Source organism: Cynocephalus volans, chromosome 15 (assembly GCF_027409185.1).
Source record: "Cynocephalus volans isolate mCynVol1 chromosome 15, mCynVol1.pri, whole genome shotgun sequence".
Taxonomy (NCBI): domain Eukaryota; kingdom Metazoa; phylum Chordata; class Mammalia; order Dermoptera; family Cynocephalidae; genus Cynocephalus; species Cynocephalus volans.
This window is the reverse complement of record NC_084474.1, coordinates 85,148,867-85,173,610: the sequence shown is the minus strand read 5'-3', so window position 1 is coordinate 85,173,610 and position 24,744 is coordinate 85,148,867. Positions and strand designations below refer to the sequence as shown.

Below are 24,744 nucleotides of genomic sequence, written 5' to 3'. Positions count from 1 at the left end.
CCCACCTTAGCTTTTCCCCAGGCCCCATAGCCTGGGCCTCATACATGAGGTTTTCCGTCTAGAGCAGGCTGAGTATCCCCCTCCTCCAGGGCCTTGCCTGTCCCCCAGGGGAAGAGGCTCTGCCCACAGATCGCAGCTTCTCCAGCCTCCCCTGTCCTCAACCTCCCTTGCCTGATTCCTGCACCAACCTCCAGGCAGGAATATACTATCCCAGAGGGATGTCCATCCACAAAAAAGCAAAAACAAAGTCATTTTGAGGTTCATGGGGAAGAAACTGTGGCAGCAGAGGAGCACAAACTCTGAAGACAGGTGCCCCTAGCTTCTAGCCCAACTGCCCTGCTGCCTTAGGAAATGCAGTGCTTAAAAGCAAGGCTCTGGAGCCAGACTGCAGGACCTAAAACCCAGCTTTGTCCCTAAACAGCTGTGCAGGCCTTGGGCAAGTTGCTTGACTTCTCTGAGCTTTAGCTTCCTCATCTACGAGTAAGGGTAACACTACCTCACTCATAGGCTTGTTAGGAGCATTAAATGGAAAGTGCTTAGAACAGTCACTGGAGTTAAACTCAAAATTCTTAACTATTATCAGTAAACGTTTCTGAGATTCAGTTTCCTCAGTGGCAAATAAAGTTGTTTTGAAAAGAAGTGAAAAGAAGTTATTTTGAAAGTAACTTGCCCAAGACAAATCACTGGTAACCGGTGGAGCCAGGATTCAGATCCTCTTAGTCCGGCTGCAGAGCCTCGTCAGCACATTCTCCTGCCCCCAGAGCAGCAGTGCCAGGGCTGGTGCATCTGGAGCAGGCCCCTCCCCACTCAGGACTGCCCAGGTGGCAGAAGCACACTGGGGAGTCACAACTCTTCTGGAGCTCCAGAGGGACAGGCTCTCAGCATGGGGTGTTATCTGAATGCAACTCACACACCTCCTGTCCAGCCCAGGTTTGCATTTAATCCACTGTCCTCCTTACTTGACTGGTCGAGCTCCCAATGAATCCAGCTGGAACCCAGGAGCTTCCCACACTCTCCACAAGCCAACACAGTTCTCCATTTACCACCAGTGTTTGGCAGATTGCAGACTGCCCTGGTTCTCGCCTTTGTCTAGCTCAGTTCTATGTCTTAGCAGCTGAACATTCTATTTTTCCCAACTGTATGCTGTGTTTATACCTTGCTTGGAGCCTGATGTATAGTAAGCTCTCTGCCAGATCAGTCCCCTGACTCTGCCACTAGCTTGCTGTGTGACCTTGCAGATGTCACTTCCCCACTCTGGCCCCTGAAGTCCTTGTCTACACAGAGGTATGAGAAGCTGTGCATTCACACCAAAATGCTTTCTTTCGTGTTATTTTTAGTAGTGTCGTCTGGGTTAGTCCAAGCTGTTCTGTGTCAAACCCTAGCCTGACTGCTAAGGGATTGGGTCCAGCCCAGGTTCTAATATTTGATCAATTTCCTTGCCTCCAGAAAATGTGGACTGATCTTTCCTTCTGTCCATTTGCCGTAAGTGGCAATCTCGAACACCCTTTGTGTATATGAGAGGAGATGGATTATTTTTAACACAGAGCCACCTGCTCCATTAAGCTGCCTCATGCATCCCACACTGGGATTCACATGTAAAATGTTGCAAAGTCCTCTTTTGCTCATGATCTGCCCCTTCTTTCCCTTTGCTGCATAGTTACTAGAATCTGGATCCTTGACCCTGATGGGTCAAGGGTCGATTTCTTTATTTAGAGGTGTTAGGTTACACCCACAAATGGTCAGCCCTAGCAAGTGACAGGGTGACATCTCCCACCACCAGCAGACACAGATGGGGTAGTGAAGCCAGCTATTACCTGGGGCCAGGCAGAAAGAAGAGAGATGAAGATTGGCAGCTGCTCTTCATGACATTGGCTGGCTCCACCAACGGATGTGGATAGTAGTGGGAATGGGGATTAAAGGAACATCCAGAGATTCCGTGTCCAGATGAGGGCCAGCACGTACCTAATCCTTACCTTTTGCTGGGCCACCTTCACTCTAAGTCCACAGGCTGAGATCCAGAGCCAGCCTAGTGGTTACACAAACCCACATGCTGGGCAGGGGTAACATAGTCCTGCCATCTGAAGCTTGTAGGACAGCAGATGATGTGTGTGTGTGTGTGCGCGTCCACTGCCAGGAAACTTCCAGAGACACAGCTTGATCAGGGGCTGCCTGCCTCTCCCCTAACCCTAACCCATACTCTCCACCACCCCCGCACCCGGCTCTGTCACAGCTGCTGCTTCCAGCATCGCAGGTGCTATGAGGAGACTGCTGAGATGGGCTGTCTGCAAGACCCCGCCAAGCTCAGCACAGATGTCAACTGCGTCAGCAAGAAGATCACGTGTGGTGAGCATCTCCAGGGTCCCAGAGGGCTGGGCTGAGACATGACAGGGCAGTGACCCCAGCCTGGACCCCACTTAGAGCCCATGAGGACTGGATCGATGGCATCTGTACCTTGCCCAGAGTAGATGCTTAATCCAGGTGTTCTGAATTGAAACAATAGTCAATCTGCAGATTATGTGATTTACGATTTTATACTTGTAGCAACCCCGAGAGCTTGGGAGGGCACAGAGTCTGCTACTTACGCATTGTGTGACATTGGGGCAATTAACTCCTCTGAACCTCAAGATGGGGAGGAGAAAACCTGTTTCAGAAACTTATTTTGAAAATTGAATTAAACAATGCTTGTGAGATGGTTAATACAGTGACTGGCATGTGTTAAGAACTCAGTGCTGGATGTGGAGGTAGAAGTCATGATGGGTGAGTAGTGCTTTGGTGGTTGCTGCTTGTAAGAGCCAGACACACAGAGTCAAATCCCAGCTCTCCACGTTCCTTGCTGTGTGACTCCAGGAATTTTATTTCATGTCTGGGCAACCCAGGAAGATGAAGCAGAACAGGAGAGGCATGGAAGGAAGAGGAAACAGCATGTTGGGGGTTCTATATTAGCACCATTTTCTGTGTGTGCCTATTATGTGTATAGGCTTTATACACAGCAACTCTCCTTTTCCTAGAAGCCTATGAGATGGGCACCACTGTTTGCAATTTCCAGACAAGGTAAGGAAAGCTCAGAGAAATTAAGTAACTTGCCCAAAGTCCCATAGCTGCTAAGTGGCAGAGCCAGGGTTTGAACTCAGGTCCGACTGCCTCCCAAGGCCAGGTAACATGGACTGGCTGGAGCATCAGGAAAGGACCGAAGAGAAGCACTAGGTGTGGGCCACGAGGTGAGCAGCACTGTGAGCACAGAACACGTGACTCATTCATTCGCGCATCAGACATGGGCCGAGCACCTGCACCAAGACAGGACAGTGGAATGTCCTCACGATTGTCAGACACTGCAAATGTCAAAGATAAATGATTATGTTAGCTAGTGACAAGAAGCGATCCTTGTGGTATCTGGAGCAGAGCAAAGCAGACAGGGAAACAGCACATGGATGGGGCCTGAGGCTCAAGGAGCCTGGTGTGTTTGAGAAACGGGGGGGCCAGTGAGACAGACCCAGGGTGATGGGGGAGAGGACGAGATCTGAGAAGGAGCGGGGGCAGTGAATGGGAAGCCAAACATGCAACACTTCCCAGGCCACAGTGAGGCTTTTCTTTGAGGTGGGAAGTCATCGGAGGGCTCTGGACAGACTAAAGCCTTGGTTTGGCCTGAGTTTTAAAGGGATTGCTCAAGGAGAATAGACGGGACTGCAGGGGAGAAGGCAGGACACTAGTTAAGAGGCACCTGACACACCCGGGCAGGAGACGATGGTGGGTTGGCCCAGGGAGGTAGAGTGGAGATGCAGAGACGTGGTCACGCTCTAGATCTGTGGAAGGCGGTGCTGGTAGGATGGCCTGAGGGACTGGGAGTGGGCATAGGAGGAAAGCGCGGCAAGCTCCCAGTCTGGGTCTACGCGGCTGGGGAGGTGGAGCTGGCGTGATGAGATGTGGAAGAGGGCAAGGGCAGCGGGTTTTCAGTGGGGCGGATAGGGAGTGCGGTCTTGGAGCTTGCATTACCACATTGGAGTCCAGGTGAGATCTTTCAACCTGCTCTGCCCTCACTCTGTGCAGAGTCCAGGGATGCTTGTGAGCACCTGCTGTGTACCTGTGACAAGGCTGCCATAGAGTGCTTGGCTCGGTCCAGTATCAACTCCTCCCTGAACCTGCTGGACACTTCCTTCTGCCTGGCTCAGACTCCAGGTAGGAAGAACCGGGCCCAGCATCAGTGGTGGGGGTGGTGGTCTGGGGAGCAGCTGGTATGGGACCCATGGCTGCTGTGCATTTTTGGGTGCTGAGTCCAGCACCTTCCAACAGTCCCCCCAAACCACTGCTCTAAACAGACTTCCCAATGTGTTTCCTCCTCAGAGACAACCAGCAGGAAAGAGCTGACAACGCTTCTGCCCAGAGGTAAGGCCTTGCAGGGAAGCTGGCTCTTACTCGGACCACAGGGCCCAGATGGTGGGAGCTGGTGGGTCCACCTCCTCCTCCGGGCCTGCCTCACAGAAGCTGCAGCAGCCCAGCTCAGTGGGCATGTCCCTTCCTCCCCTGATAGGAGATCCACGACTTCTGATAAGCCCAACTCAAACACCCAACATCAAAGAGCCCTCATGCAAACTCTGTCTCCAGCTACATGGACTGGTGTGAATTTGGTCCAATGAGGACATAGACCCTGCGTTCTTTCTCGCTCTGTACTCAGGGCCCTGACTTGCAATGTGCCCAGGACAGGGCCTAGTGCCCGGATGGTGGCTGCCTGCTCTGCCCTCCTCCTCTTCCCCCACACACTCTCCAAAGCCTGCAGCAGAGGGAAAGCCTGGATCTGGATGGAGGCTATTTGAAGGGGAGGCTGTTTCTCTTTTCAGGACAGCGTGGGCTGTTAATACCTATCTGCTGAACTAAGCAAATAATAATTCTTACTCTAAAATGTGGATCTTATGAAAAAATGGAAGTTGAATTTATGCCTGCCATTCCTTGTTCACCAGAGTTTCCACAATCTCCCAATCCCAACACTTTTGTGCACCTGGGAATGGGAAGTCCAAGACTTCCCATTGGGGCTGGTGTCTCTCTCCCAGAACGTCATGCAGGGTTTGTTAAGGAGGAAGTTGGGGTGTGTAGGGGTGTGTGTGTGTGCATGTATATATATGGGTGTGTGTATGAGTAGATGTATTATGTGTATGTGTGCATGAGTGCATGAATGTGTATAGGTGTGTGTGTAGGTGCATATCTGTGTGTGTATGGATATGTGTGGATGTGTTTGTGCATGAATGTGTGTATGGGTGTGTGTGTAGGTGCATATCTATGCGTACATGAATGTATATGAGTGTGCTTATAGGTGTGTGTGTATGTGTGTGTAGGTGCATGATGGGTGTGTGTATGCATGAGTGTATATGGGTGCATATGGGTGTGCATAGTTGCATGTAGGTGTGTATCTATGGGTATGTAGGTGCATGTGTACAGGTATATGTATGCATGAATGTATATGGGTATGTAGGTGCATATATAGGTGTGTGTATGAGTGTGTAGATGCATGTATGGTTGTGAGTGAGTGTATATGAGAGCATAGGTGCATGTATAGGTGTGTGTATGCATGAATGTATATGGGTGTGTATATGAGTGTGTGTGTGTAGGTGCATGTATGTGTGTGCATGAGTGTATATCAGTGTGTAGATGCATGGGTGTTACATGAGTGTATGTGGGTGTGGGAGTGTGTGTTGCATCTCTGCGCATCTTCCGAGTCCAGCCCCCTTTTTTTCCCTCCACCATCCTGCCTCCCCTTTGAACAGGGGCATTCTCAAGTTGGAATACCTTTGAGGTTTGCAGCTCTTTGGTTGTCATCAGCCTGTGTCCAATAGTGCCCACCATCTCTACCAGAACCCAGCAGTGGTTCAGGTCCTTCCTGAGCTGGGACCTTGCTGGGCACCCTGTGCTCTTGGTGGTGTAAAAGAGCAAGGGCATCCTAAGATGGTATGGACAGCTCTTCTTTGGCAACATCTTCTTCTCTTGGTCCAGCAGTCCCCAGCCAGTTCTGCTTTGAGACCCAGCGCTTGGTTTTGACACTATGTTGCATTGGTCATTGCTATTGGGGGCTCTCTTTTTCCAGTGGTTCCTGTGGAGCCCACAGACTCCAGCCTGACAGCTCTCTCAGGAGAAGGTGAGCAGAGGGGGGCTGACACGCGACCCAAAAAACCATGTCTTGATTGTGCCACCTGCTAACTTGCTGGCTTCAGCTCTCCTGAAATGCCCCTGAGCAGCTTTGTTATGGAACTGCTTCAGGGGTGTTCCAGAGCCACTCCTGTTCTTCCTGAGGCCCAAGTCTCTTCTCTACTTCCCCAGCTTTCTCTCACACTCTCATTCCCACTCCTGTGGAACTGCCAAATAAAATGTAGGATGCCCGCTCAGCTAGAGTTGAATTCCACATGAGCAACAAATACTTGTTTAGGATAAGTGTGTCCTAAATAGTGCACAGGACGCACTCACACCAAAAAGTTATTTGTTGTTCATCTGAAATCCAAATTTAGCTGGGCATCCTATATTTTTATTTGCTGAATCTGGCAAGCCTACACTGCAGGGAGATCAGTCTGCAAACCACCTCCACGGATGTTTGGTATTTCCCTCCTCTGTGACTGCTGTGGCTACAGCTACTCTAAGGTAGAAGCAGACACCCTGGTACTGCTCACTCCTGGCCATCCTCCAAGTGGCCAAGGGCATCTCAGCCCCAACGGCTCCCACACAGCCCTTGCCTTGGGGTTCAGGTCCAGAAAGAAGAGGAAATGTCACCCTCACCCAACCAAAGCTCCACCACTCTTCCTGCCCCGTCAGTAACCATTCCCAGAATGACTGACAGCTGCAACTTCCGTCCTCCTGCAGGACTATCCCTAGCCCCAAACTTAAGGACATGCTGCAGGCTTCACAGCCCCATCAGACAACCACAAAATAGCCCCAAATTGGTAATTCTCCAAAGCATGAGTCCTTCCGCCTTAACTGTCATCACCTTGTGGCATGAAGAATTGAGAGTATTTGTCCCTGGGAAAGATGCAAAGGAACTCGGGTTTCTGGAGGAGTCTAAAGTCTCACTGGAGCAAGAGAGCGATGCCCACACACATTCACCCCCCACAGCACTGCCTGGGCAGTGCACACATGTGCCCTCCAGAGAGGGAAGCCACCTACGGGTGGGCACAGAAAGTTAATCCCCCAAGTGCGGGTGGGAGAGCTTGTGAGAAGAAGACACAAAGCTTGTCACTGTTTTCACCATCATGTAATGAAATAATGATGTTTTAGAGTCAGGCCGATTTGGGGTCGAATCTCGGCTCTCCCGTTTTTCAGTATTGTGACCTTGTAAATGTGGTCTAACCTCTCTAAGCTTTGATTTCTTTGTTTGCATAAAGCAGGGATGGGCAAGGTTTTTTTGTAAAGGGCCAGACATAGTTACCATTTCAGGCTTTGTAGGCCACAGGATCTCTGTCACAACCACTCAGCTCTGCTGTTTTGAACCCAGAGCAGCCACATGTAGATAAACGGGTACGGCTGTGTTCCAATAGATCTTTATTTACAAAAACAGGACAAGGGCTGGGCCATAGTTTATCAACCCCTGAAAAGGAATGATTATGCTCATTCTTTAGGGTGGCACAAAGATGAAATGAGAGCAAGTTTGGGGAGGATCTGGACCAGCATCTTGTTCTAGGGTTTTGGTGTGGCTGTAAAAAGCAGCACATACGATCAAATCATATGCTGGATACTGGACGACTTGCTTAAAATATATAATCCTAATTCTCATACAGCCCAATGAAATAATTGCTGTAACGTCCATTTTAAGATAGCAAATTGAGATTCAGAGGTAAAGTGTGACACAGAGCTGAGTGGCAGGACACCCGGTGGCTGGGATTTGAGGCCTCTTATGTTTTTGCTCTTACTTCTAGACCAAACTCCCTCTTAAGCTGCCTTGCCACAAGGAGCTGTTCCAACCAGGGGAGATAATGGCTCTCACTACCAAAGATGCTGTTCGCTGGTCTTTTTGCCCAACACAGGCCTGGCCCTAGTCTGGCCCCTTGTCTACTGAATTGAGACCTAACTGAGCCCCACCGTGGAGCCACACTCCCTGATCAGGTTGCACTGGGCCTTCTCTCCTCAGTCCTTGGCCCCCAAACCTGTTTCTTTTACAGGTGACCTCTGTTTGCTGTAGGTACCCGGCTGGATCAATAACTGAAGGTGGGCGCTTTCTTTTCACAGTGGCGGCTGAGACCACAGCTGACAGACTGACTACTCTCTTGAGGACAAGTAAGCAGAGGGGACTTTGGAAGAAGACAGCATGGAACCCAGTGGAGAAATGCCATCTCAACACTTGTGCTCAGCTCTGGTGACCACTTCTCGACAGGGCTGAGAAGAATATTTCACAACATGTAGGAAACTGAGGCTCATGGAGATTAAAGTTCTGAGTCATTCAGCAAGTAGCTTGTTGGCCTATAAGCCCAGATTTCAGGCTGTAACACTGTTTTCTTTCCATCTCACAATAGTGACTCATGGAGAACACCATCTTATCTAAAAATATCTAGGCCAAAATTTCATCAGCAGAATTAACCTAACCATTTACTTTGCTCATGCATAATATAAGCAATAATATAAAATTATATTATTATAGCCATGGATAATGTAGTAACCATGGATCCTTTATTAATAAGTATAAATAACTGATAATAATTATTTACTAATTACTAAGAATGAACAAGTAAGTAAATGGATTCTTTGGTTAGCGGGCAATGACATTGCTGAGGGCCTCCGTGGGCCAGCATATGCTTAAGCCCCTTACCTATGTTACTCTGAGTTATTTTTCCCTGGTCCTAGGAGGCCCATGATTATACCCGTTTTACAGATTAAGGAGAAGCTCTGAGAAGAAGGGCCGTTTGCCCAGAGTAGCTCAGGTGAGAAGTCCTTTAGTTCTGAATCTATAGGTTTTGTCTGTCCGCACCATGCTCACTCAATGAGCAAACTGGCCATCCCTATATGGGATCCGAACCCGTGGCCTTGGTGTTATCAGGACCGCACTCACCCGAGTGAGCCACAGGCCGGCCCCCTACAGGTTTTGCTTTTGTAGAGAACAGTCTGCCCCAACTGAGAATGGTACAGATACTGCCTCTTTGATGGAGCTTTTGTACTCACGTCGGTAAACTTCAAAGCTTGGTTTTCGTATAACACCATCATAGTCTTGATCTTTGAGCACATTAAGTTTAAGACAGTTCCTTCCTTTCCAAAGAAGTTCTTAGCTGCCGTCTCTAGCTCTTTGTGGTACGGCCAGCAGTGAAATAGTAGCCTAGCACAGTGGTTAAGTGTCAGCGTCAGCCAGGCTGCCTAGGTTTGCATCCTGCCGCTTCCTAGTTCTGTGACCTTGAGCAAGTGACCTAACTTTTCTGTGTGTCTCCTTTCTCATCTCTGAATGAGGGTGAGCACCGTATTACCAGTTCACGGGGTTGTCATTAAGTGAGTTGATACCGGCAAAGCACTTAGTGCTGTGTCTGGTATGTAGTAGGGACTTCGTAACTGTTAAACAACAACAAGCTCAATTTGCAGAAACACTGAGGCTCAGCAGTTTTCCTGGATCACACAGTAAACAACTTCAGTCACACAATTCTACTGTCTCTGTACTGCACGCTCCTCTGTTCAAAAATGTGATGTTCCTTTAGTGTTTCTTTTTTCCTCCAAATTCTGGAGAAGCTGGCATTCCCAAAATATTTCAACAGACTCACCAGCTTCCAGCCTGACGAGCTGCAGCTGTGTTTGCCAGCAAACCCCCGTGTCTGGGGTTTCCCTTTGGCTCAGCAGCGACTCTGGTGTCACCAGCTCTCCCAGGAAATCTCATGGTGGGAGGCGGATCAGGGACAGAGTGGAGAGCACAGACCTCCAGCACCCAGTGGGATGGGAGGCACCTCTGGAAACTAAGATGGGACAGGTGGGGGTAGACGCTCACCCTGTCTCTCTTCTTTTGGGGGCAGAACCAGGCCAAGATCAGGAAAGTGTGGGAGCTGCTAGGGCCACACCCCCCGCAGGTAAGCACACTGGGCTCCTCCTGCCTTTGTATGTATCACTGTCCCTGATATACTTGTGAAACCGATTGGATTCCGGATGAGCCTAGGGATGGCAGAATTTCATTCCTTTTTATGTTAGAGAAGTATTCTATTGTGTGTATAAACCACATTTTCCTTATCCACTCATCCGTTGATGGACATTTAGGTTGGCTCCAACTCTTGGTTGTTGTAAATAGAGCTGCAATGAACATGGGAGTGCAGGTACCCCTTTGACACGAGAAAATTATGTTCATTAAATAAGCCAGGTACAGAAAGAGAAATATCACATGTCCTCACTCATAAGTGGGAGCTGAAAAAACAAAAACAAAAACAAACAAAAATAGTAAAATTGTATAATAATAATAAAATAAAATAACAACAAAAGAAAAAAAAATGAGCCTGGGGCCAAACCCAAAAAAGAAAGAAATCGTGGATGCCAATATACTTTTACATGTCCCGCCCCCAACAAAAGAAATACACGAATAAGATGAAAAGGCAGATCCATTAGCAGGAAGAAATGGAAACTTATCTGGCAAAGAGATGCATTTAGAAAAATACAGAAAACCACATTCATTTTTCATTTAAGTCACTTGTAATTTTTCACTTAAGTCACAATATAAAAATAGCCATTTTTAATATTTGAATATATTTTCTTCTAGTCTCCTCCCCTCCAAGTGTACCTACGAATATAAATGAAATGAATTTGAGGTCTTGATAGCTATGGTCTTGCAGTCTGAGTTGTACCATTAATTAATACGATGTGACGGTATTCCCCTGACATTAAATATTTTTGTTACATGGTTTTTAGTGGCCATATGTGTGGAAACATAATTTATCTAACCAATTATTTCTAACATTTTATTATAAATAATAGATATGCACTTTCTTTATGCCCATCCACTTCTGACTAATTTGTTAGGATAAATGCCTAGAAGTTGAATTAATGGATAAAGGGCATAATCATTTTAGGGTCTTTAATATGTTGCCAAATTGCCCCAGGGAAAAATTGAACCAGATTACACTCATACATGTATTCTGGTAGCCAATACTGGGCACTATTATTTAAAAACAAGCAAACAAAAACAACTCTACCCATTTTAATATTTTTAAAAATGGTATCTCATTTATTTTTCCTTCTCCCCTCTGATGAAAGTTGAAGGTGGTGTTTTAGTACCTGAGCTGGCCTGGCCCCTCACTCTGGGACCTTTTGGCCAAACTTAAATGACATTCCCAAATCTCGACTGAATTTGCCGAGGTGATGATCAGTGTGAGATATGATCAGTTTTGAGATGTGGGCCGACTGCTCTGAGACACTGTGACCTTCCCAGCATGGGAGGTGAGAGGGGCAAGAATCAAAGGAATTTATTCTCCAAAAGGGTTGTCCAGTCCAAGAGGAGTGACTAACACAAATACCCTCATCTAAAGGGAGTGAAAGGATCTCAGCTTTGATTAGCACCAATAACCTAGAAAATTCTTTCTCAGGGGGCGAGGGCTTCTGGCAGGAAGCTCAGTCTTAGCAGAACAGACACTGGGTTTTTGGGGAGCTCTGTCTGCTTGTAGAACCTTCCACCTGGGGAGTCTTGAACCCTAGATTACTGAGCATTTCTAATGGCTGCTATTGACTCTTTCCTAACTGCTAGGCATTTAGCTAGAAGAAGTACTATTAATATTATTCTACAAGTGGAGAAATTTAGATTTAGAGAGGCTAAGTGATTTGCCCAAGGTTATACATCCAGTCTGTAGCTGAGCTAAGATTCAAACTCAAATCTCTTTAACTATAAAACTGTGTCCTTTCTAGTCTACTACCCAGACTTGGCAAGTTTGCAGCAGTCAGGAACATGATAGAAAGAAACTAGTTAACCAGTTGCTATTTGTGGGACTGGAGAATTAGGCAGGATGCTAAACCTAGGAGACTGAGACTACAGCAGGGCTTTAGTCCCATGGGTACTAGAGTGTTGTGCAAGAGGAGGTAGAAGATCCATGAAGCAAACCATTGCGGCAGATTTGGGGAAGGACTGCCATTCACTGGGCACAGATGCCCAGGCCTCACCCAGTACTCTGGGAACTGAGCTTGGGTCAGAAGATTGGTGGGGTTGAACTTGCTGATGTTCCCTTTCCCGGGACCACAGTGGGCTGGAGAGTTGGCCTGTGGGCTGGAGACTTCTCTGCCTCCAGCTAAGAGGGCAGGTGGGGCTGACACCACAGAGCAAAGGGAGACCCAGAGAGAGTGCTAGGGAGATGGTAAGAGAAGAGATGGCGAGGAGGTAAGGCCAGATCACAGGCAGCCTCGCAGGCCACGGGAAAGACCTTGTGCTCAATTCTAAATATGATGAGAGTGGCTGCATTGTTTGAGCAAGGAAACAGAGAGGTTTGAGGAGGAGTTCTGCTTGGCTACATTATTATTAAGTTGGCATAATTTCTCTACCACGCTCCACTTCTCCACATGCTGCGAGCACCATGATGGGGCTTCACTGGGCAGGTGCACAATAGAGAACATGACACAAACACAGGCCCGAGAGGCTGCCGCAGGTCTCCTCCATGAGATGCCATCCAGATGATCTAGCGTAGGCTCCCGTCAGTGTTAAGGTGATCAGAGAAAATTTGGAAATTCTCATTTACAATTTGTGGATCCCTGAGAAGCTGCCTTGATGTCTGCAAACCCAGTCTGAGGAAGACTGTCCTAATGCTTTGGCATTCTGAGGTATCTGTCTACATTTGGCCTTGACCATGTGTCTACCTACAAATCTCTCCTTGAGCTACTTTTGGAATCTGAACCATAACGTTGTGCATTTTCAGAATCTGCAGAGATTGTAGCCACAGCTAAAGGTGTAACCCTCATCCCTGCTGGCGTTAAATCTTTGGAGTTGGCAGTCTCGTCCATTGAAAGTGATCCTGAGGAGTCAACTGGAAAAGGTAAGCAGAAGCAGGCAGCCTGAGAAGTGTCTGTCCTCTCCACCCTTGCCACCCTTTGATTAGGGTGTTAACAAAGCACCTTATCACTTCTCGGCCTTTTGGCTAAGATCAAGTATAGTAACAAAGCACCTTAGGCCACCTTATAACATTGTGACCTTCATACGTTGGTGTGACTAGAAGATATTACCCATCCCCTAGCCAGGTGAACACTTAGAGGCTGAGAGGGGACATGACGTACCTGTATTCACTCAGCTGTGGTGAGGCTGAGCCTGGGAGAGGTGCCAGGGTCTTTTGACCCCCTGCCCTAGTGCTCTCACCACTCTTGCTGGCCTAGAAGGAAAGAGCCTGGCGTCATCCACACCATGGTTTACTGGAAAGAATGAAACACTTGCATTTTCATAATCCTCCCCCCTGTTTCTTTTTCCTCTGATGCCTTACCAAAGGCCCTGCCCCTGCAAGGAGCTGCAGCCAGCTGGACCCAGAGGAGGACTTTGTTAATATCAGTACAGACCTATGGAGAAAGCTGCATGTGAAAGGGGAGGAGTTGGGGAAGGGAGAAGGAAAGGGAGAGAGAGAGAGAGAGAAGACAGAGAGAGACAGAGGCAGAGAAAGAAAACCAAAGGCTCCAAAAGGCAAGCCTGGCCAGGTGTGCTAACCTGATGGAGCCAGAAAGTCAAAAAAGACAGCCAGGATGCTAGGCTCGACTCAGTAATAAAATGTGGCGTGGAGCACACCTTTTGTCCTGACAAGTCCTCATCCCTTAGGGAGATTAAGCAAGGAGTCCAGCAGAGCATCAGACACCTGGCGAGAAAAGACTTGCCTTGAAAGATGAGGTGTCCCAGACAGGGGGCCGAGCGTGGCACAGTTTTCGCAGAAGAATGGCAAACCGAAGCGCAGGACATGGGGTTTCCTCGGATGACCCAGAGTTGTCCCTGTAGCACCTGGGACATAGCTCTCCTTTTGTGGATGCCACCCTGACATTCCTTGCTCTCCTGAGAGTCCCTGTTTCTAATCAGCCTGTGACAGATTTACCTTCCTGCACCTGGGGAGCGGGGACAACACACAGGTGATGGCGCAGCTTGGAGAGATGCTCTTTTGTCGGACGTCCCGGTGCCCGGAGGAATTTGAATTTTATGGCTGCTACTGTGGGCAGGAAGGAAGAGGCGAGCCACGAGATGCCCTGGACAGGTACTGGTGGGGAGGGTGGAGGCTGGAGGTGCTGATGCTACCTGTATCAGTGAGATCTCAGAGCCCTCCTCTGCACTGGACATCACCTTAGGCTTCACAAAGAGCTTGTTGCATTCACTGTCTCACTTTGGGTAGCTCTTTGGTATTATATATCCATTTTCCTGATGAGCAGCTGAGGCTCAGAGACGGACTTTTCTGAGGTCATTCATCTAGGAAGTGGCAGAGCCAGACAGATCCAGATCTTTTGATTTGAGAGTCTAGAGCCCCTTCGGCACTAGCCCCATGAACACTGCCCAGCTGCCCTGAGAGGGCCGATCTGCAAAGACACTTCAGATGACCCCGTTGGCCTATATTGCAAAGACCAACATGTCAAATTGGGTCTCCCCTTGGTTTGCCCTGCAGAAGGCCACATCAAAATTAGTTTCTCAACAACTTCTAAGTATAACTGCTAAATTTTATATCTACCACTCTTAGGTGAATTGTCACTGACCTCATGCATTCATTAATTTATTCATTCAATTATATATGCATTCACCCCACATTTCTTAAGCGTTTGCTCTGTGCCAGGCACTATGCTAGGTGGCGGAGACATAAAAATGGTTAAACCTGAACAGAGCAGAACAAAAAAAAAAAACTGCTTGTGCACAATAGGAGCTCTCGTAGTGAAAGAAGTGGACAATTAAGCAAAAATACTGCCCAATACAATAAATGCAGTAGGAGAAATGGAGAAAACTGTGGAGGACTAGACTAGAGTCTGAGGAATACTCTGAAAGCAGAGTTGATAAGGTTTAGAGACTGATTGCACGTGGGGACTGTCCCAGTCCACAGCTAATTGAGAGTTCTACATTCAAAAGGTGTAAATCCTTCTCAGATGGCATGGTTGCCAAAGCAAAATCAATGACTGTAGATGAAGTTGAAGAAAAGAAAAAGAACAAGTTTATTGTAGTTAATATAAAGGATATGATAATGGCAGAAACATGGAGCATGTCACCTGCAGGTCAGGTGTCATCTGGGTGGCTGTATTACTCATCCACCTTCTGAGAAGGTCTCTACCACACAGTCACCCCGGCCCCATTATCCAACCTCCACAGGCTTTCACTGAAGGAAACCATGGGCTCTGCTGCACATGCAACCTTCAAAACTTACCTCCCACTAGGGGACCCTAAAGAAGATTTTTTGCTAACAAAGTTTATGCCACTCTATGGAATCACAAGCATGTTTACACTGTGAGGTTCAATAATATGCTCTTTGCTTTCCAAGACAAGGAACAGTTTACTGTCAGGTTCCTGAGGCCACAGCACTCAGAAATATAAGGCAAAAGATAGAAATCAAGGCAGCAGCAGTCACTGGGTTCTGCTGAACTCCATGGAAAGAAAGTGGGGATGATTTTGAAGGTGTTTCCTGATCACTGACCTTATTTCACAAAAACATGAAATGTGACCAGACAAATAAGTTATGGTGTGGCTTTCCTTGGGATGATATCCATGGAAAGAAATTGAAAAACTGAAAGCCACAGGAGGAAACCCTTGACTAGGGAAGAGTTAGTCAAATGCTATCATCTTCTACAAGGATGCATCTTCAAAACCAAAATATTTTGTGCAATTTAAGTGATTTAAGTGTATTTTGATCATATATGATTTCTGATTCACTCACAGTCTTTTGATTTTAACTTTTATATTAACTATTCATCCCCACCTACCCCTATCAAGTGCACAAACAAGACAGTGTAGCATGCAGGGCAGGCTTGTTCCTCTGATTGCTGGCAACAGGGAAAGGTTGATAAAGCTGAAATTTGGCTGAGAATGAGCGCTAACAAAAAACACAAGAGTCTGTGGCTGATCCCTGCTTGGGCTGTAGTTTCCAAGATGGAGTGCGAGTTAGTAAAGTACAGGGAAGAGTCGAAAAGGGAGAATTTAGGGAGCAAGTGTAGCTCCCTATTGGCAGGAGTCATCACAAGTTTCCTAAGGATGTTCATCTGGCTTGGGGGGCAGGGTACGGGAGATCGTGAGGCTGTCTCAGGCCAGGTGGGCAGGTCTAAAGAGCAAGGCATTGATTCATTCCCGTGTATGTACTGAGGTCCTGCTCTATGCTGGACACTTTTCTAGATGCACTTCTTTATTGATGCTCAGGATAGTTACTCTGCTCTCTTTTAAGGCTAGGGACAAATGGGGGTGTGGTATAGATGTGGGACTAACTGTTCTGTGTAGAAGGCTGGAGGGAATGGGGTTGCTGGCAGCCCATATGGAACTTTTGCATAAACTAAAGAAAAAAGGTACCCCTTTCTCAAGACTCTTTATTTCTATCTGTGAGAAAATTGTTGTAATAAATAAGCAAATCACACAACTTTGCCATCAATAGTCATAACAGAAATACAAGAAAAAGTTTTAAATAATAAGATGCATCTAGTGTGATCGATGCTGCCCTAGATGTGGCATCTTTGTGCAGTACACAACCTGAACAACCATACATGATGGCCTTTGGTGGGTGTATGACTCAGCCCTATGTGCACTGGAAAAGCGGCACTGGCTTCTCTCACTACTACAGGGAATGTGAGAGAAGCAGGCCTCAAGGGGGTCCCTGGGACAGCTGGGAGCTCTGGACAGTAAAGGCTTTGTCTTGGTCATAGGTGCTGTTTTTCCCATCACTGCTGCCTAGAGCAGTTGAGAAGGCTGGGCTGCCTGCTCGAGAGGCTTCCTCGGTCACCAGTGGTGTGTGCGGATCATACACCCAAGTGTAAGTGCTCCTGGTCTGCACAGTGAGTTTTTATTTCATTCAGGTCAGCATCATGACTGCAGCTCATGCTTATAGATGTTTTCCCTGACACTTCTTCATCTATAACATGATTTGACACACTTCTTCAGTCGAGGCACATTCTATTACACTTATTCCACTGATAAGGAGACTCAAGTTCAAGAGGTTGAGTTGCCTGGGTAGTTAAGAGCAGACCCGTAATAATATAAACAGCCCATGCCTATGGAGCACATACTATGTGCTGGTCTAAGCTCTTGATATGTGTAGGGATAATAGAATAATTTGGTCAGAACCCTCACCTTGGGTCCGGTTGGGTGTGGTTCAGCATTCATTGTAGGCAAATTGTGTGTGTGTGTGTGTGTGTGTGTGTGTGTGTGTGTGCGTGTGCGTGCGTGTGTGTGTGTGTGTGTGCGTGTGTGTGTGTGGAATTAGTGCACATGTGCACCAATATATCTTTTTCGTTTTGTTGCTACTCTTGTGTTCTTCTTCAGAGAAAGAGAGAGAGACAGAGAAAGAGAGATAGTGCCTTGGGCGTCTGCCCTGAGCAGCCATGATTTCCAACCTATGGCTCCAAGGACCTTTTGGCTGGTTACCTAGCTCATAGACCTGTGTATAAGGGGTCTGGTGAACCAGCCTGGTGTATGAAGGGTTTGTGACCCAGTCTGTGAATGGGCTTGAGGGGTCTGGGAGCTCAAGAACCAGCCCTAGTGCAACAATTGGCCCAGTCAGGGCAGGATTACCGGCAGGTAAAAGAGCCCAACAACTAGCATGGTCGTGTTGCTAGACAACTGGCATCATGAACAGGATTAAGAGTGCTACAATTGGCACTGTTGACAGGATTCCAGACATTACCCATAGCCTTAGCAGTAGCTTTACGATATGTATCAACCATCACATGAGGTAGCACTATTATCCTCCCCATTTTGTAGAGGTGGCAACCAAGGCCCAAGATCACACAGGTAGAGGTAAGTGGTAGGATTGGGATGTGAACTGTAAAGCCATATGGCCTCAGACTTAGATCTCTTCTTCAGTATACCAGAGGGTTTCCAAGTATATTTTTCTCTTTCTAAGAAGCAGAACCCATTTCCGAAGTAAGATCTTCTGAGGAATACCACAAAAAAGGGGAGCGGCTCTGGCTGAAGGGCAGGTGGGCCTGCACTGCCACTCCTCCTATCGTGGTGGCCCCGCAAGCATCCGCCCTGACAGCAAGTCGAGGCTTGCTTTAGAGCTGGCTTCATCTACATCCTCATCCCCGCCAGTGGCTGCATCCCCCTTATGCTTTGCAATTTAAAAGGAAGGGCTTCTCCTAGAATTTCCCCAGAGCCCTGTAAGGTTTGTTTTCATCTTCGTGTTTGTCTGGGGAGACCCCGCACTGCTGCTTCCATCTCCTTCCTGCACACCCCCTCAGCACAGAGCGTGGACCTCATCTCATCTTGCCTTGTACAAGCATGAGTGGCTCCCACGTCCCGGGAGCTGTGTGCTTACCTGTCACTCACTCACTCATTCATTCATTCAATTATCCACTTATCCAACTAACCTTCATCGGAAACCAGGAAAACAATGAACCTGCCTCAAATTGCTCACAGCTTAGAGGGAAGTGAGTCAGGCAAGCGGCTGTTCTAATCTCATGTAATATGTGCTCACAGGTAGTCCAGATGCCCTGAGAGTGTGGACAGAGGGGGTTTGAGTCTGAAGTATGTCAGTGACGATGGGACAACTTGGGAGAAGTCAGAAGAGGGGATGAGGTGGGATTAGACAAGAGGTTACCAGGTTCCCCACACTGGGTATGAATGTTCCAAGCAAAGGAAAAAGAGAAAAATCATGGCACTTTGGGAATTCCTGGTAGTTTAGGAACAACACATGCTTCTGTATTGCTGGAACAGAAAGTGGGGGTGGGTGACTGGTTGGGGTGCAAGGTGAGGTTGAAGAGAGAGACAGGGACCAGATCATGAACCCAAAGGACCTGTGTGCAAGACTGAAACATTTACATCTTGTCCTATAGTAGATGAGTAGCCAGGAGAGGATTTAGAGAGCCCTTGAGTGATGATCAGACCACAATTGTCACATAACGTAATTATGCCATGAGGTCTGAAGGCTGAAGGCTCTTTCTCCGCTCCTCCACTCTCACAGAAGCCAGGAACACTGCAGCGACAGCCTGAACATCTAGGAAGCTTTAGTGAACCAGTTCCCACCCTCTGTGAGCTACGCACACCGTGGCCTGCGCCAGACGCCGGGTGCTGGTTAACGAGAGGTGTGCGGGGTGGGAGGACAGAGCCGCCCTGCGGGGACGGGGCCTGCCCTGTCTCCTCTCGGCTCCTGCACCTCTGTTTGCCGTCGCCTCTCCTCCTTCCACATGCTACTGGTGAAATGCAACAGCAGGTCTGGGGCCGAGGTCGAGGCCAATTTAGGACGTTTGGTGGTGTCCTCTTGGTAAATGCTTCAAGGTAGGATTAGACAATAGAAAAACCCAGACCTTTAGCTTCATTGAAAACTGCAGATAACAAGGACAACATTGGCAGGAGGCTCATCTACGTCTAGCACCTTCAGACACACTGTATCACTTGAGCCACACACCCCCCCAACTCACACATTAAAGAAACAGGGTCAGTTTGCAAGATCAGGCCAATAAAAGTACATGATGCCCAGTTAAATTTGAATTTCAGATAGATAGCAAATACTTTGTTAGTATAAGTATGTCCCAAGTGGACAGACATATTATCTGGAACCCAAATTTAGCTGGTTATTCTGTATTGTATCTGGCAATATTGAAATAGGGTAGACAAGAGTTTCCATTTGACAAATGGGACATGCTGGCTCAGAAAAATAGGAAGTAACAATTCAGACAAATACTTCCCGAGAGGTAACCCGAGAACTACAAGTTACTTCAAAAAGTTTTTGGAAGGATTTGTATTCTTTTTTTTATTTTAATTTTTTGGTGGCTTCTTGGTATGGGGATCCAAACCCTTGACCTTAGTGTTATTAGCACCATGCTCTTACCAAGTGTGCTAACTGGCCAGTCCTTATCTTTTAATTCTATTTTTCCATGACCTTTTTGAAATCCCTCATCTTTGTTGAAGACTAATTTAGATGCTTGGACACATGGGCTCTGCTGTCAAGTTTCTCTGTGCAGCAAAAGGGAAAAGTGCAGACATATACAGACTATTACTGTGCAGTGTAATTGACACATCAACTGCTGCGATAGAAAGAACAATCGGGTGGGATTCGACGGGAGCCCATAGGAAAGACAGTTCACGTAGCCTGGGAGTGCAGGGGAGCTTTCTGCAGGAGGGGATGTCAAGCTAGTCTTGACTGACAAGTATGAGTTTACTAGGAGGAGAAAGCTGAGAGTATTGCTGGCAGGGGGCTCGTTACCAGCAGGAGAAGAACGTTGGAATATTATCAGCAGAGCATGTGCCACATGACAAGAGGGGGCCTGGAAGATGCAGGTGGAAGGAGAAGGGCTGAAGGGCAGTCAGATGGCCACAGAGGCCTTCCTGTGCCATCGCGCAAGGCCTCATGTCCGCTTCTTTGCTCTTGCCCTCCCAGGTATGGGGCAGAGACTGTGTGAGAGGCTGCTGTGTGCCTGTGACCAGACGGTGGCTGAGTGCATGGCCTCAGCCTTCTTTAACCAAAGCCTCAAGTCACCAGGGCAACAGGAGTGCCAGGGCAAGCAGTTGTCGTGCGAGGACAGTGTGCATGCAGGGCCCTCAGCCTCTTCCCTTGGCTCCAGCTCCGAGGAGAACAGCGAGGAGGCTGTGCCCCACTCAGGGGGCCTGAGAAGAGCCAGAAGATTTCTGGGGAGGTCACTTGGTCCCTTGGGGACCAGGCTAAACATGGAAGAAAGATTCCCAGAGAAAATGGCCAGCACACCCTATAGTTCTCCTCCTCCTCTGCCTTAACCTCTTTGGTCCTCAGTCTTTCCTCTGTCCACTGCAGCCTTAGCAGAGGCCCAAAGGGAAGGGAGGCATGAGGCACCGTGGAGTTTCTCGGCTCGCACACAAATGTGCTTTCAGAGAAGGCAGACGACGGGTACTTCTCTACTTCTTGTAGTGCACTATGGAAACAATAAATATTCCAATCAATGTGTTCTGTTTGTTTTGTTTTCAAGAAGTGTTTAGTTGTAGACACTGTGCATGAGTAGGTTCTAAAGGTGAGATGACAGAGACAATGGGGGAAAAATATCTCAACCTCCTAACTTCCAAAAGCTACTTTTTATTTTACTAAAAAAAAATAGCAAGGAGTATATTTAATATATCTCCTGAGACCACCTGTGGGCTACTAATAACCCACCAATAATGTACACCAAAGACTGAGATGGCAGCTGTTCTGGTATGTGCCCTAAAAATACTCTTGACATCCTAGCCATTAAGAGAGTGGCCATGTACCAAGAGGAATCACTGATCACCCTCTCCTGAGTCCTAGACTTGATTTTTTGAAAAATATGGTTTATCTCAGTGGCTGGAAGTTTGGGGGATGCAAATGCCCACTTTGACAAAGGCAGTTTAATATTATGGTGATTGTGAAAAACTAAAATTCCATCCATCCATCCATCCACACACCCATGCTCCCAATAGTTACTGAGATTACTGTGTATCAGGTGAAAGATAGTGAGCTACAAGAACCCCCCTTAATATTCAATGAGGACACAAACTCTTTGGTTCACATCACATCTGTGGTTCTCAAGTCCCATAAATCATGTGTCCCGTAGTGAGATGATACTCAGCTTCTGCCTGCTCCTCCACCAGACAGGAGAGCAGAGCTTCTAAAGAGTTCAGTGCTTGATCTTCAAGATGGCGGCGGCTGCGGCGGCTGGCGCGGAGTAGCTGAGGTGGAAAAGGTGGCCACTGGGCCTCAGGCAGCCGGGAAACTTGTGGACCTTTCTCTGGCCAACTCTTAAGGGAGGACTGCTGCTGCTGGCCGGTCGTGGGGGCTCAACGCCACTTTGCCCCCGGCAGGAGAGGCTGCCTCATTTACAGGCAACAGCTTTGAAGTGTGGAGCAGGAAAAGAACTGATTCTTAGCTGCAAAAGCGAGTCTTGAAACAGGGAACACGGCGCCAGGGCTGCTGTGGATGCAGCCAGGATCCCGGAGGCTGGGGCCGCACTGAAGGCGGCCAGCTGCCCTATCCAGGATTCGAGGTTTCAGGCCGGCATTAAAGAAGACTCCTGGGAGCGCCCGAGCGGCGCCGCGACTGAACAGCCCGAGGCGGCAGCGCCGAGAACACGGAAGGCAACAAACCAGAGACAGAGCGAGCGCCCGACCTGGCACAGCACTGTGAGTGATCCCTGGCAAAGCTCTGTTCGGGGGGTGGATGCCCACGCGGCTCCCCGCCTGCACCACCAGGCCACTCATTGCCCCGGTGCTGCCTCCATTTTCCCAGGTGCGGGCAGCTCCGCCCTGCTCGGCCATCACTGAGCCCATTTGCTTGGCCTGGCGCGGGGCTTTCCGGACCCTGCGGGCCGACCTCCTCTCCCACTCCCTCCACGGTTCTCTGGCAGGGCTGGGGGTGTGGGGCGTCCCGACCAGTTTTGGGAGGGCTAGGAAGTACGGGCGGGCCGACTGTCACTCCACCACACCCTGGACTCCGGCCCCGGTAAACTTCCTGTTACTGGGAGGCAGATACCATCTCTGCGACCACCAGTTTGGAAAAAAGCCTAACGAATTTCTGGTTGGGAATAGTGTGGTAGGAGAGTTCCCAGGTCTGCTTGAACCTGCCGGAGAGCAGGCTGCAGGCGGGCACTAGACTCGGTTTATACCGGGGGGATACAAAGGTGAACAAGACCCGAGAAAGATCTACACAGTGCTACAAAGGCACCCAGAGAGACTGGTCGTCTGTGCCTAGCAGAAACCTGGTAGACTTCCTGGGCGAGGCGGTGCTGAGCAGGATCTTGAAGGCCCAGCTGATAGAGGAGGGGTGCAGAAGACACGCCCCAACCCAGCACAGTGTGCACAGAGGGGGGAGACGTGCGGCCAGGGAGGCGGAGGCTGGACAGAAACCACACACCCGGTGGGGTCGCCACTGCACGATCTAACAGCCTGGGCCAGAGCACACTGAACGGGGAGAAGTCCTGTACAGAAAGTGAAAGCTCAACAGAGATCACACACCCTGTGGTACGTGATCCACCAGCCCAGCAGAGTACAAGCTGACCAGAAAGGTGGATCCCCGGAGAAGCCCAAGACCCGAGGCAACCACACACACAAGACACTAGAGGCCAACTGAGCAGCCACGGCGGGAGCCATACCAAATTGGCAACCACAGCAACATCCTAGTTAGTCATTAGTCTTAAACCGGTGGACTGTGAAACCCCCTGCCACAATGAATAAACACCAAAAAAAAGACACCAGAAATACAAAAAATCAAGAAAGTACACCACCAAAAGTTAATAAATCTCATACTCTAGATCCTATAGAACAAGAAGCCCTTGAAATAACTGATAAGGAATTTCGAGTGATAATTCTAAGGAAACTGAATGAGATACAAGAAAACTCAGCTAGACATCATGATGAAATGAGGAAAAGTATACAGGATCTGAAAGAGGAAATATACAAGGAAATCAATGTCCTGAAAAAAAATGTAGCAGAACTTGCTGAACTGAAGAAGTTATTCAGCGAAATAAAAAACACAACGGAGAGTTTAACCAGCAGGCTTGTCGAAGTTGAAGAGAGAACCTCTGAACTTGAAGATGGGCTGTTTGAAATAACACAAGCAGACAAAAAGAAAGAAAAAAGAATCAAGGACATGGAAGAAAATCTGAGAGAGATATCAGACAACCTCAAGCGCTCAAATATCCGAGTCATGGGTATTCCAGAAGGGGAGGAAAATGGAGATTCCATTGAAAACATATTCAACAAAATAGTGGCAGAAAACTTCCCAGGTATAGGAAAAATCACAGATCTTCAGATCCAGGAAGCTCAACGATCTCCAAACGTATTCAACCCAAAAAGGCCTTCTCCAAGACATGTCATAGTCAAATTGGCAAAACTCAGAGACAAAGAGAGAATCTTAAAAGCTGCAAGAGAGAAGCGTCAAATCACCTATAAGGGAGCCCCAATCAGGTTAACATCAGACTTTTCATCACAAACCCTAAAAGCTAGAAAGGAATGGGATGATATTTTCAAAATACTAAAAGACAAAGATTGCCAGCCAAGAATACTCTACCCTGCAAGGCTATCCTTCCGAAATGAGGGGCAAATAGTATATTTCTCAGACAAACAAAAACTGCGGGAGTTCACTACCACAAGACCACCCTTACAAGAAATCCTCAAGGGAGTACTGGGTTTGGTTCCTGAAAAATAACTACCACTGCCATAAAAACCTAAGAAAAATCTAAACCTGCTAGTACAATAAAAATGGCATTCATGAAGAGAAAACAAGCTAACAAAAACACTATCTACAACCTAAGGAACCAACAAACAAAGAAACCAAACAGTAAATCAGAAAGCAAGGAACAAAAGACACCTAAGACAACCAAACAACCAATAAAATGCTAGGAATAAATCAACACCTTTCAATAACAACTCTTAATGTTAAAGGCTTAAATTCCCCAATTAAAAGACACAGACTGGCTGACTGGATCAAAAAGCAGGACCCAACTATATGCTGCCTACAAGAGACCCACCTCACCCATAAAGATTCACACAGACTAAGAGTAAAAGGATGGAAAAAGATTTACCATGCAAACAGAAAAGAAAAACGAGCTGGAGTGGCTATTCTTATATCTGACAAAATAGACTTTAAACTAAAAACCATAAAAAGAGACAATGAGGGACACTACTTAATGATAAAAGGACTGATCCATCAAGAAGACATAACAATCATAAATATGTACGCACCCAATGTTGGAGCAGCCAGATTTATAAAACAAACT

At 47.7% G+C, this 24,744-nt stretch overlaps 1 protein-coding gene across 1 annotated transcript in view; it reads left to right on the top strand.

Annotated features, from left to right (window-relative positions):
- OC90 (otoconin 90) overlaps window positions 1-20,776 on the top strand; it is a 38,201-nt gene extending 17,425 nt beyond the window's left edge. Inside the window, exons 6-15 of the mRNA XM_063079277.1 lie at window positions 2,231-2,343; window positions 4,045-4,173; window positions 4,339-4,380; window positions 6,071-6,121; window positions 8,197-8,244; window positions 9,954-10,007; window positions 12,822-12,938; window positions 13,955-14,126; window positions 16,753-16,859; window positions 20,424-20,776. Of these exons, the coding sequence (XP_062935347.1) occupies window positions 2,231-2,343; window positions 4,045-4,173; window positions 4,339-4,380; window positions 6,071-6,121; window positions 8,197-8,244; window positions 9,954-10,007; window positions 12,822-12,938; window positions 13,955-14,126; window positions 16,753-16,859; window positions 20,424-20,776 (1,186 nt within the window). The remainder of the gene's footprint in view (window positions 1-2,230; window positions 2,344-4,044; window positions 4,174-4,338; window positions 4,381-6,070; window positions 6,122-8,196; window positions 8,245-9,953; window positions 10,008-12,821; window positions 12,939-13,954; window positions 14,127-16,752; window positions 16,860-20,423) is intronic.
- The last annotated feature ends 3,968 nt before the right edge of the window (window positions 20,777-24,744 follow it).